Genomic DNA, 13,993 nt, shown 5'->3' with positions numbered 1-13,993 from the left:
AAATTGTAAAACTCAACATATCTTTTAAGAATCCCTGCAGGAGGTCGATGTAAAATGCCCAAGATTATTGAAGTGGGAGAAGAAACTAATAGATCTTGATGCTTTGGTCTAAACAACCAAATAGTAGAAAGATCAGACCTTCATAAAACTTGTGTAACATATATACACACAAGAGAGACAAAGAAAGATCATTCAAAAACCAAAGCACGTTATTTATTCGAATCATCTTCTTGAAAGGGAAGTAAATTACAGCCTAATTACCGCAGTAGAAAAAAACACTTGACAAGAAGAAAGTTAATTTCAGTGTGTTTGGATAGAAGATTATTTGAAATAATTTTTTGAAAATATATTATAGCACTTTTTTTTTATATGACATATGTGAAATGAAAATATGATTGAAAAAAAAATAAAAAGATAATTGAAAAATTTATTTACGATACAATCAAATAAAATTTTCCAAATAATGAGCTATCCAAAGGTCACTATTTGCAAGAATAATGAATAGCTGCAATTGGATAATTCACAATGCTGAGCCTCATTCTTTCTCTTCACTTGCTCATAGGGCAATCTGGATCATTTTAAAGCTGCAATTGCAGTTTGGATTTTTATCTTCACATCTTTTTCTTCCTCATTAGCCTGTAAAAGGTGAAAGGAAAAGAGAATATCTGATAATTAGTATTAGCAGAAATATATACATATATATATAGAGAGAGAAAAAGAGAGAGAGAAGCAGTACTGCTGATAGCAGTAGATCGAAGAATCCTAATGTCTTTTATTTTCGTATAGTAACACTGAAGAAATAAAATTTTTTTTTCCAAATGCGCACGTTTGTCTCCATATTTCAGCTGAAGATTTCACTGATACTCTTGCACATCACGCATTAAAAAGCCTGGACTACAGTTAGAAAGAAATACTTATATTATTTAACGATTTGTTCGACAATTGTTTTTATTTTTAATTTACTCTCCCATTTCTCTTCATACCATTTCTATTTTCAACTGCCAATTGCAGAATTTGAACTCTGAAAATGATAGCGGGCCTTAATAGAGGCTTATAAAGAAGGCTCTCAAGCGTATTTCTTAAATATAAAATTAAAGCTAAGAAAGTGTCTACATGCAAGACATTATGTTAGTGAATTTTAGGTGAAAATTAATTACACAAAAAATGCCCACTGGAGGAAAAATCCTTTTACAACTACCATTTCAAAACATTTAATACAAGTTATTTTGCATAAGTTTACATAAAATGGTTTGATATTAACATTCTCCTTATATATATTTTTTCTTGTTCTGTAATTAATATAATAATTAGGTTAGTATAAGTATTCTGCCTGACGTGACAGGTGCAGGAGACATGAGATAAGGTTGAAATCCTCACAAGTCACAAATATTAAATGTGTTTGGCATTCGCCATGCCATGCAGCTGCTGTTTGACCATATTAAATAACGAAATGGAAAGAAAGCGGTACAGTTTTCTTCTTGCTAGACGTCAGGAACAGGGCAGAATTGCAGAAATCGCTCCCTAGGAAACACTTGGATATTCAGATAATTAATAACACCAATCGCCATTGAGGAGGCCATAAATTAGCACGAAATTTTAAAAAGGACAGGTGGTTAAAAATTGTGAAGGGTATTGTGATCATTAAATTAAAAAAAAAATTGAATTGAAGAATACAGGTGGACCCATGTGTCATTTTAAATCTTCTTTATCAATTATAAAATTCGCAAATTACTTCTCTCATTTTTAGTATTGTTTTCATACTCTCAAATCACCTGTAGTTAATTTTTTTGTATGATATTCATTAAGAGAAAAGGAAAAATCATTTAAAACGTTTTCCACATTTCATCAAATAAGTTTTTTCGTCCTTCCCTATTAAAATAGTAAATTTACTTCCATTACAAAATTAAATCGGTAAAATTTGGTTCCAACCTAAATTTTCAACCACTTTTTATCCTGAATCTATCACATAATCTCATATAGTCACTTTTTTAGGAAGAAGGGTAGATTTCTGCCATGCTTGGATTGCTTGTTTCCGTCGGAAAATATTGTCGTTTTCCGTGATCACATTTCCCTATCACCTTTTTCCCTCACATATATTGGATTGCATTTTCCGTCATTTTTCATGGAAAAATTACTGTAGCGATTTGATATATGTGAGGGAAAAAGGTGATAGGGAAATGTGATCACGGAAAACGACAATATTTTCCGACGGAAACAAGCAATCCAAGCATGGCAGAAATCTACCCTTCTTCCTAAAAAAGTGACTATATGAGATTATGTGATAGATTCAGGATAAAAAGTGGTTGAAAATTTAGGTTGGAACCAAATTTTACCGATTTAATTTTGTAATGGAAGTAAATTTACTATTTTAATAGGGAAGGACGAAAAAACTTATTTGATGAAATGTGGAAAACGTTTTAAATGATTTTTCCTTTTCTCTTAATGAATATCATACAAAAAAATTAACTACAGGTGATTTGAGAGTATGAAAACAATACTAAAAATGAGAGAAGTAATTTGCGAATTTTATAATTGATAAAGAAGATTTAAAATGACACATGGGTCCACCTGTATTCTTCAATTCGTTTTTACCATTAAAAGGGTGGAATTTAACATTTTTGTATATAAAAAAAACTGTATGGATCACGTAGTGATTTCAGGCTAAAAAGTGGTCGCAAATTTATATTGGAACCAAATTTTTTAATTTTAATTTGTAAGAGACATAAATTTACTGTTTTAAAAGTAAAGGACCAAAATATTCTTTGACGAAATGTGATTGATATTTTCAATGATTTTTCCTAATAATATATTTTAAAGGTTATTACCGCTACGGCTAGTGTTTTGAAAACAACACTGGATTGGTGCTTGAACCTTGAACTCATCATGATATCGGTCCGGTTGACTAATCAACTCGAAAAGTTATTTAAACCAGCCAGATTCAGTTAAAAACTGGTCGAACATGTTAAAACCGACAGGTAATCAGACTTTTGACCAGGCTAAAAATTTCCGATTACTTGTCGGTTTGGACGTGAGTCCAAGACCTAACAGAAAACTCCAAAAAGGTAACAAAAGTTCTTTGTTGCTTCCAGAAAAATACAAAAATTTTGGTTCTCTATTTCTTGAGTAGGACCAAGTTTTATCAAAGAACCAAGTATTACGTACTGTGTTAAGATTTGTCCATCTCTTAGGGGTCTAAATTTGCAATTTCTGGAAAAAAAATTGCATCCAACTTTTATCATTTTTATAGAAAAGAAACAACAAGTTGACAATTTATCATTAGTTTTGTGCTTTTATTAAGATTGTTTGTATCATTCCTAGAGAACAAAATTTGCATGGTAACGTCATTGTACAAAGTCATATCCTCCGTACCTACACTTCTGGTAAGACATTGCAATCTATGCCTTCTTGCCGTATTCTCAGATAATGCTACATCTTTGCACAAAATAAAAAGAAAAAAAATAGGGAGAAAAAAAGAGTAGGGTCTTATGACTTTCTCCTAAATGGGACTAGATTGCAAAATTGTTTGCACCCTCCAAAATTAATTTTTTTCTCGATAAAATATTACTTGATCTTTATTACTTTATTCTTGAAATATCTCCCTTTGGGAGCATAAACTTCAGATTTACAACGGAAAAAAAAATTGAATTAAGTGAAAGAAAAATGTACCTCTAAGAATAATGTCTTTAGAAGTCTGTCGGAAAATGCAATGATGTTGGCTGTAATGATTTTGAGATTCAAGGATTCAAAAACTTCACAGATCTTCACCATTGTATCCGTTCTTTTACTGCATGTGAGGCTAACTACAATAGTCTTCTCTCCCATGTGAGATACACTAAACTGTAAATTGATTTTTGAAGGGTCCATATATCAATGACCTAAAGACAAATAATAACTCACATATATCTAGAACAAAAAATGAATAAATCGAAAACATGGGATTGTCTTGTAGTTAATTAAAATCTTATGGACCCCATTAATAAAAACAAATGACAGTGGGGGAGAAAGAGAGAGACGGAGAGAGGAATAAAGTCATAAACCAACCTCAAGAACTTCAATGGGAGATGATCTAGACTCTGAAGAATCACAGGTCTGCTCAAATCTTGATCTCTTTGGCTTGGAATTATAGCTTATTTCTTGATCAAAATCTGGAAATATCCTCCTCTTTGACTCCAATTCTGATATTTCAGCTTGAATCATTCTCTCTTGATTATGCAATTCTTGTATGTAGCCTATGGCATCCTTAATAATGGAAGCCTTGTCCATCTGATCAAACATCAATTCATGATTCATTTTTAGTTTATTCCTAGTGGTGGCAATCATTAAAAAAAAAAAAAAAAGCAATTTTGGCAATATATATCATAGGGATCCTGAGTCTTCAGTCCTCACCTTACTGATATTGGGGACTACAGCTCTAAGTGCATGGAGCGTTTCAGTCAGTTTCTTCCTCCTCTTCCTCTCCGACTCGATGTTCTTTGATGCTGCTGATGATTGTGCTCCGTCAGGAGAGCTTGAATCATAAAATGAAAATGATTCATCAAAATTCCTACACAAGACACCGTTTCAACTAATTAATCAATCCGGCTCATCATTCATTGCTAAGTTTTTATTTAAATAAATAATTGCTCGGGAACGATAAAAATCAAAGTCATCAAAATACTATCAAACGTCTAAACAAGAGTTGGGGAAAGTAAGCATGAAAGGATGAGAATGGAACTCTTGTAACCAAAAAATTTACCTTCCTAGTTGTTCAGTTTGGAGGATCATATTTTCCCAATAATCGTTGCATAGAACATCTATGTCATCCATGGTTTCTTCTTTCTTTCTTTCTCGTTTGGCTACAAGGAAGGTTTCTCCTTTCTTTCTCTCTCCTTTGGCTATAAGGAAGAAGAAGAAAGATGGACCTTGGAAGAAAGTGATGAATGATATTGAGATGGTGAAACAAAGCACACCAATGAGGAGAGGTATTTATACAACATACTATTCACCAGTCCATTTCTTCTCAAAGACTTTCAATAACATGACATGTGTGATTTTCTAAGAATTTTAAATTATTTTACTCTTTAATTAATTCAATTAATATTATCTAATACTTCCTCCATCGTACTAAAAGATTATGCTTTTCTTTTGGATCTGTCTCAAAATTAGCGTCACTTATCCAAAGAGGCAATAAAAACTTGGGATAATTACAGAAACCTCCCCTGAAATTTCTGACATTTGCACTGACCTCCCCTCTAGGTTTAGAAATTGCATTCACCTCCCCTGAACAGTAACAATTCGTTGTAGAAACCTCCCTGACAGTTTGATGTCCCATTAAAAAATTATTTGTAGAAGTGAGATAAAATATTTCTTCCAATTTTGCCCTCATCTTGCTTGACAATTATTATTTGCTTGACAATTGCTTAACTAATTATCTAATTAGTTAATAGTTAAGCCAATTAACTATTAACTAATTATCTAATTAACTATTAACTAATTAACTAATTATCTAATTAACTAAAGTTGTTGTCTGTCTGAAACTAACAAACTATTTGTATGTTAAACTAATTAACTGCTTAACTAATTAACTAATTAACTAATTAACTGATTAACAGACTATTTGCATGTTAAACTGTATGCAGTACGCATAACCTATTTAAAGTATCGGCTCTTTATGGGTATTTTACTTTCAAACATTTAATTTATGATAAAAACATCAATGTTTGTAAGTAAAATTCAAAAAGTGTTACAGTAATATTCTTACAAAAAGGGAGGGGCATAGGGCCATAAATTAAATATTTGAAAGTAAGAATATTGATATTTTTTGTAACACTTTTTGAATTTTACTTACAAATATTGATATTTTTATCGTAAATTAAATGTTTGAAAGTAAAATACCCATAAAGAGCTGATACTTTAAATAGATAATGCGTACTGCATATAGTTTAACATACAAATAATCTGTTAATCAGTTAGTTAGTTAATTAGTTAAGCAGTTAATTAGTTAATTAGTTTAACATGCAAATAGTTTGTTAGTTTCAGACAAACAGCAGTTTTAGTTAATTAGTTAATTAGATAATTAGTAAATTAGATAAATAGAAATTAGTTAATTAGTTAATTAATTAATTAGATAATTAGTTAGTTAATTAGTTAAGCAGTTAATTAGTTAATTAGTTTAACATGCAAATAGTTTATTAGTTTCGGATAGACAACAGCTTTAGTTAATTAGATAATTAAACAATTAGTTAATTAGATAAACAAAAATTAGTTAATTAATTAATTAGATAATTAGTTAGCAGTTAATTAGTTAATTAGTTTAACATGCAAATAGTTTGTTAGTTTCGGACAGACAACAGCTTTAGTTAATTAGATAATTATTTAATTAGTTAATTAGATAAATAGAAATTAGTTAATTAGTTAATTAATTAATAAAATAATTAGTTAATTAGTTAATAGTTAATTAGTTTAACTATGCAGAAATAGTTTGATTAGTTAATAACTATTGACAATTAGATAATTAGTTATTAGTTTAACTATGAAGAAATAGTTTGATTAGTTAATTAGTTAATTAGATAATTAATTAATTAGATAATTAGTTAATTAGATAAAATAAAAAATAGTTAATTAGATAATTAGTTAATTAATTTAACTATGCAGAAATAGTTTGATTAATTTAATTTGTTTAACAAATTAAACGTTAGTTTTGATGAAAGTACTCAAACCTTTCATCTGGTAAAGTCAAATCCAATAGGGGTACTCTAGTAATTTCACACACTTTTACCTTTTTAATTAGTTTCAACTTTTTTTAGGGGAGGTTAATGTAATTTCAAAATTGATAGGGGAGGTCAGTGCAAATGTCAGAAACCTCAGGGAAGGTTTCTGCAATTATCCCTAAAAACTTTCACCCATTTCGATTGATGTCCTTAAATCTAACAACTAAACTCTTGTCTTTTAGTGGCCCAAAGTCCCATTTAATGGCGTGTGAGTGCAGTTAGAAGCAGCAAGATTCGTGCATTACACTTTTTCTAAAATAGCCTGAGAAATGAGGATATTTCATAGGAATGGACCCCACAATCCTGTCACCACTCTATCCTACTTTAAATGGATTAGGCTGCATAGCAAGTTCAAGCACGTCATCCTTGTAACGTAATCCACAATCTTTTGAAATCTAGGCACTGTTAAAAATATATGAAATTCCCAAAGTGTGACAGAAATATTGGGGCGAAAGGCGAAGTTATTAGTTTGTTTAGTTCAAATCTTTAAATCACTATATTCTAAGTTGGTCTAAGTGAATATTTTACTTTAACATTTTCTTTAGATAGAAAAAGAAACTAACTTATCAATAAATCTCTCTAAATAAAATTTACTACTTTATCGTTTTCTTTAGTTGCAAATGACAAATAACCAAAGAGGTGGCGGAAAAGGAGGGGAAAGGAAGGAAGGGGGTGATAGAGAAAGAGGGGGATGGGGGAGGAAAGGGAAATGGAAGAGGAAGAGGAGAGAGGGGTGACAAGAGAAGGGAGAAGAGCTAGTGGGGAAAGAGGGAGGGGAGGTGGAATGGGGGAGGAAGAGAGGGGAGTAGAGAGGGAAAGGGGAGGTGGTAATGGTGGAAGTTAGGGGAAAAGCGGTAGGGGCAGTAGCGGTGGGAGGAGATGATTGTGAGAGAGGGTGATGGTGAAAGAGAAAAAGAATTGCGTGTTTGTTATAGTTTGAGGTGCATTTTTTACATTTTAATGTATAGTTTGGGGTATTTTAATAAGTTATCATAACTAAAGTTATAATAAAACCTTGTCCATTAAGAACATGTAAAAACTGGGGTACTAATCAGAGCATTAAAATGCTGTCAATTTCCTTTAGATTGTTAAATAATTTGGAAAGTATTTAGATTTGTAATTCATCAATTATTTCAATGTTTAAATGTGTTCAAATAATTGGTAAATTATAAACTCAAAATACCTCTCTAATAATCCAAACAATGTAGAGAAATTTTAAAGAAATTTTAAATCCTCCGTTAAATCTCCTGTCCAAACACAACCAAAAGTTAATTTATTAGTCATGCGAATTTTTTCATTTTTTCTTGACTTCTTCCAGAGACAAATTTTGTGACGTAAGTAAAGAATATTGCTAAGGTCACGTTCTTATGGTAGCTCACTTACATCATTGATTGAGGTGTCAAAAGTTCTCCAAGTCGTTAGTTTGTCTTTTTGCAAATTTCGGCAGAAGAAAAACTTTCCACGCGTTTATACACGTAAGCGGCTTTAATTGATGACCAGAAAACGAATGTAAATCTTAGGCAAACATCAGAGAACATACACATGCATCTGCCCAAGATCTAGGGAAGTGCAAATTGTGTTGAAAAGGACAATTGACTAATATTGAAAATTACTTAAATTACAGGCCAGAACATTTGAGTCTGTAATTTTGCTATTAAAAAAAAGAATAAAAGGAAAAAATATGCTGTTCGGGAGTAGAAGTCTGTTGGATATATTACCCTGATTATTCCGGATAAAGGTGGGGTGAGCTCATTCATTTGGGATTTAATCATTTAGTTCCAGACTTCTTGTCAAGAATGTCCATTACTTCATACAATTATTCTGGGATAATTTCCGCCCAAACCAAGATAATTACATGAAACTCGTAATCTCAATCAAAATTAAAACCAAATGTAATACAGGACTCGAGAAATATTGGATATTTTCATATATTAGGAACAACTAAAATTTTGCCGATGGCTTAGCACGTCTTTCCAAAGCTCTGAAAGGGCATTCTTCCACAAGTCATTAATTTGTCCTGTGCAAATTTCGGCCGAAGAACAACTTTCCACATGTTTGTACGCGTCAGCGACTTTAAGTCTTGGCTGGAAAATTCTTAATCAATGACAAAAGTGTCCAGAATTGATGTGGGTCATACGATTTGACGTGATGGAGGACCTTCGGACAGAATAAATCTGACGGTACAAGGATTCAGTCCTGTATTTTTGGACATATTTCAAATTTTAATATATATTTATTTACATCACTTTTATTTGAATACAATAATGTAAATAATGTAACGTAATTATATACATCAAATAATGCAAAGAGTACAACAATCGACTGAACCTTACTAGACTCCAACTGTATTGGCTCCTCTCTCATAATTGTGGCAGGGAAAATGAAGGGCATGTCAAGTGGGATTTGGGGCAGGACGGTCATCAGTATGACCGTCCCTGCACGGTTAAGGGTCAAGATTGGCCCTCAAAATTTTGTGCGGTTGAAATTACACCATGTAACTCGATTTTCGCGTCAAGTGTGCGGTCCATCACTATCTGTTGTGAAAATACATCCTGTGAAAAAAAAGTTACACGATATACAAAGAAAGTTACGTGCAGTTGATAATGACTAAAATTGACAGGGACGGTTGCAGGTGCCCCGAGTCCGGTCAAGTGCGTCTTTGTAATGCAACAGGTGTACCCAGTACTCTCCTTGTGGGAACCTTTCTATAGAAGATCTAGACAAAAAAATGGAGACTACAGCAATTTCCATCCTGGTAGCAGTACGAAGGTTGGAAAAACACACTTACTGTTAAAGCTGTGGAAATAAATAGACGTGAGAAAGAAAGAAAAAAAAAAAGCAGGGCAAGAAAGATAGGGTGTGCAAAATCAAAAAATTCCGATTTACCGACCGAATTCGAATTGAATTCAGAATTTCGAATTCGGTAATTCGAAATGGAAATCGGAATATCCGATTTCGAATTCACAATTCGAAATTGAAATCAAAATCAGAATTCGGAATTCTATTTCGATTTCAAATCTGTTTTTTCATATATATATATATATATATAATATAATATAACATTTGTATTATAATAATAATTTTTATATTCATGAATTCGGTGAAATCGAAATTCCTATTTCGATTTCAATTTCATTTTCACACATAGATATATAATATAATATTTATATATATGTAATATAATAATAATAATAATTTTTATATTCATGAATTTGGTGAAATCGGAATTTACCGAATTCCGAATTGAATTCAGAACGAATTCGAATTCGAAATTGGTGAATTCGAAATCGAAATCGGTCGAAAATTCTGATACCAAAATTTCAAAAAATTCCGATTTCAAAGTTCCGAATTACCGATTTCGATTTCGATTTACACCCCTAAAGAAAGAGATAATTTGCGGGTAGCAGCAATGAAGAATTTGTGGAGAAGTGGAGAGACTTAACTGAGACATGAGTGGGGATTAGGAAATCGCTCATCTTTGGACCGGACTGAAGAAATACGGCAGATAGCAGGCCGAGAGACAAAAGAAGTATAGGAAACAGGTGGCTATGGCATGGAGTGGAGGCATAGCAATTGGCCACCATGGACCTGTAACTAAGGAAAAAATAAAGGAAACAAATACACGAGTTTTTTTTTATTTTTTAAACCCACAAAAACAAAATACAAGAGTTAAATGCACCTATGCCCTATATGGGTTACATCACTTTTAAAATACAAGAGTTAAATGCACGTACGAAGATATGACTTGCCTTTATCCACAAATCTTTTACTGGTGTACGGGTCATTTTACCGGAATGAAATGTGCGTCAGTACATTACCCTATATGCTGATCGGCATATATAATTTCGACGACGAAAATTCAAATGAAGGAAAATTCTTCTATCAACGATTGATACTTTAGGGTGAAAATTCTTCTATCAACGAGTGTAGGGTGATAACTTATCCTTGGGACGTACATAGCCTTACCACAGAAGACCAGCTAAATCAGGTGTGTGCAAAGTAAAAGAAAGACAAACTGGAACTAATACAGTTGCGAAGTTTTCCTTTCGTTTTTAGTTTTTAATTTTTTAATTTTTTAAATTTCTTTGAGTTAGTTCATGGGTTCAAGCACAAAACACACAAGGGGACCGAAATGCTGATAGTGCCTAGTGGTACTTATATTTTCATATTTTGACATCCATTGTCACATGCAGTGAATTTTTTTACTCCTTTTACTGGTATATAGATCAGTTTACTGTGATGAAAGATGCACCATTGCATTACGTGCTTGTCGCAATCAGCATACATAATTTCGAAGAGTAAAATGCAAATTAGAATTGAAAAAGATTATTAGACTTGATTAATTCATTTTCAGCTCCGTTGTAAGTAATTTAATTTGAGAATGAAGCCTTGTCTATATAGCAGTTTGTGTAGTATGTGGCATATGTTACTAACACAGTAGAATGAATTGGATCACAGTTATTGAATCAAGCGAAAGATACCGTTAAAAAATGTGACAGCCCCACCTCCCCCTAAGGCGAACCAGAGGGTTCGGCGGGCCGCCTGCCCAACTCTCGCCGGGACTCAGTCGTTCACTACAATCCTCAAATGAATTACAAGAATAAACCTCAAATATTACAATATAAATCTCCAATATACATCAAATTCTCCAAAAATTACATGTCATAAGCGAAGCGGAAACAATTCCCAACTATACATAAAATGATTCCAAATCCAAACTGTACAAGATATAGGCCATCCAGACATGTGAATAAGCACAACAAGTCCTTCCTTCGCTTTGAGCCCTGTGGAGGGGAATAAAATATTTTTGGGGTGAGCTAGAAACTCAGCGAGTAACCGGTAAAATCAGTAATCAAATCGGTTTAACAATAGTTCATTTCAATGATGTCATAAATCAAATGATAAGTCCAGAAACAATTACAACATTTACAAAACATTAAATATGGAGTATCAATAATTCAAGAAACATGTACAATGGAAAGCGATAGTAACATTCATGAAAAGGATACGTTCGTTCCCCTGTCATTTCCCTTTTTTTTTCATTTGAAATTGCATTTTTTCATTCAACCTTTCCCGGACATCGTCCAGGCTCCACCAACCTCCACCAACCTACAAAGGTAATACTCGAGTATACCAAACGTTCACCCAGGTCCCAAATCGCCCGACCGAGTCCGCTTCTGGCTCGAGACGACCGGTAACAAGGGGCAATGGCCAGTTCAGCCCAAAAGACTTACATTCATGAGCAAGTAGCATTTAATCATTAATCATGAAATTTTCACATTTATTTAGGTTGAGTGCGATAAAGTACACACTCGCCCAGAAAACTCGTTTTAATAATCATTGAAAGCACTTAACACATTATCAATCCATAATAACAAGCCAATAAGTCAAGGAAATATATCAAACAAGGAACACTCTCATATAAGCACGCATGATATGCAGGAAAACAGTTCAAAAGTAACTTTGGACACAGTTCAAAAGTAACTTTGGAAACAGTTCAAAAGTAAATAATGCAAGAAACGTTTCACAAGTACTTTGGAAATAGTTTAGTGTCACTCACCTCCCCGGCTCAGAAATCATCCAGCATATAACATTACCTTGCTCAAATCCAAGTCTTAGATCACAAACTCAATGCAAACAAATCCCTTCAAAGTTCGGACAGCACTTCCCCTGAATTTGCTAACTTTTCCAGCCATCATGGCTTCATTATTTCCTCATTCCAACCCAAAGGTACACACACAACAACAAGTTCATCCAATAGCCATTCAGCAAGCTCCAAGTAGTACTAGTACAAGTCAAGCTAGGGAAAAGTCCGGAAATGAAAGTTAAGCTCAAAACCAGAAAAACAGTTTTGACGTCATTTTGCGGTACTGGTACCAAAGGCGCTACGATTGTCGGATGAAGGTGCAAGACCCACCATTTCGAAGCTAAGAGATAGGGCTACAATATTTCAGAAGGTCACTCAACCCAGTTTCGAGTGCAACCAGGTCAAAAATGCAAGATACTATACCAGAATCATAAAAATAGATTCACAGAACGCATTCTAGCGGAAACATCATAAATCAGGCTATCCAAGTCCAAATCCAGAAATTCCAAAACCAGCTGAAAGCTAAGAAACAGGGATAAATTTCATTAGAAGACCTCAACAACCAATTCGGAAGCAATTCCAGCCAAAACAACCAATTACAGGCGCAATTCTTACATTCGGGTAAAACCAGAACTGCAATAGTAATTTTGACTTTTCTCATTCTACACTACTCCGATTGACCTGAAATTTTGCAGGCACCTCTAAAATATCATTCCATACAACTTTCATGTTTTAAGCCAAGGCCAATTCGGCCTCTATCTATGAGCTATAAATTCGGGCAGAATGCACAATCATAAACCCTAACTTTCCAAAATTTCTTCCAAAACAGAAATTGTTTGCAATTATCCACTTTTTCCACCTTCTAGAATCATTATATACCATTTCCAATCATCATACATGACCACATAATCATATCCATATGAAAACAGAAAAATCCCCAATAATTATAAAACTTCACCAATTCAACCAAAAATCAAGATATAATCCATAAAAGTGCATCTTATACCACCACCAATCATGAATTGAACATCATTAGAGGAAGGAGAGGGGTCCTTCACAACTCACCTTAGCAATACAAGAGATAGAGCAATTAGTCACCTTAGCTTTCCAGACAACTTCACAACCAAGCTCAACTCCACCAAACTAAGAGGTTTTATGGAGTAATTGGAAGATTAATCGGTTTAATTGAAAGATTGGGCAAGATTGGAGACTAGAAAATTGAGAGCTTTTCTTTCTTTCTTTGAGCAAGAAAGTTGGCCAAGAGAGGTAAGAAATGAAGAGATTTTTGGCCAATTTTACTTAAATGGTAAAGTTATGAATAGTAGTCAAACTCAAGACTAAATCTTATGGTGACACTTGTCACCTTTAGGTTTAAAACTTATCCTTTTGTCTCTCCAATACAAATATCTTAACACTTTGTAAAATAATATCACTTAATACAAAATTCCAACAAGTTGTCAAAAATATAATGCATTTACCGCACTTGCGGGTCCCACGTTCAAAATGCGCTCGTAATTTCTCAAAAACTAACCGATACTAGAAAAATTATTTTAAAACTATCTTTGCTCATAAACTTTATCTGGAGAATTTTTCTAATAAAGAAAATGTAGAAAAGGCGGGCGATTAAAAAAAATAAACCCTAGAAAATTAGAAAATT

At 33.0% G+C, this 13,993-nt stretch overlaps 1 protein-coding gene across 1 annotated transcript; it reads right to left on the bottom strand.

Moving 5' to 3' along the window:
- Positions 1-321: 321 nt before the first annotated feature.
- Positions 322-4,944, bottom strand: LOC113694599 (transcription factor bHLH35). The gene is given in 6 exon segments (XM_027213442.2): positions 322-578; positions 580-636; positions 3,667-3,837; positions 4,042-4,263; positions 4,387-4,543; positions 4,736-4,944. Coding segments are annotated over 6 exon segments (708 nt in total). The 5' UTR covers positions 4,807-4,944; the 3' UTR covers positions 322-548.
- Positions 4,945-13,993: the final 9,049 nt, after the last annotated feature.

The sequence above is a fragment of the Coffea arabica genome, chromosome 6e (assembly GCF_036785885.1).
Source record: "Coffea arabica cultivar ET-39 chromosome 6e, Coffea Arabica ET-39 HiFi, whole genome shotgun sequence".
NCBI classification, from domain to species: Eukaryota; Viridiplantae; Streptophyta; class Magnoliopsida; order Gentianales; family Rubiaceae; genus Coffea; species Coffea arabica.
The sequence above is the reverse complement of the archived record's forward strand: the minus strand, read 5'-3'. Positions and strand labels throughout refer to the sequence as shown.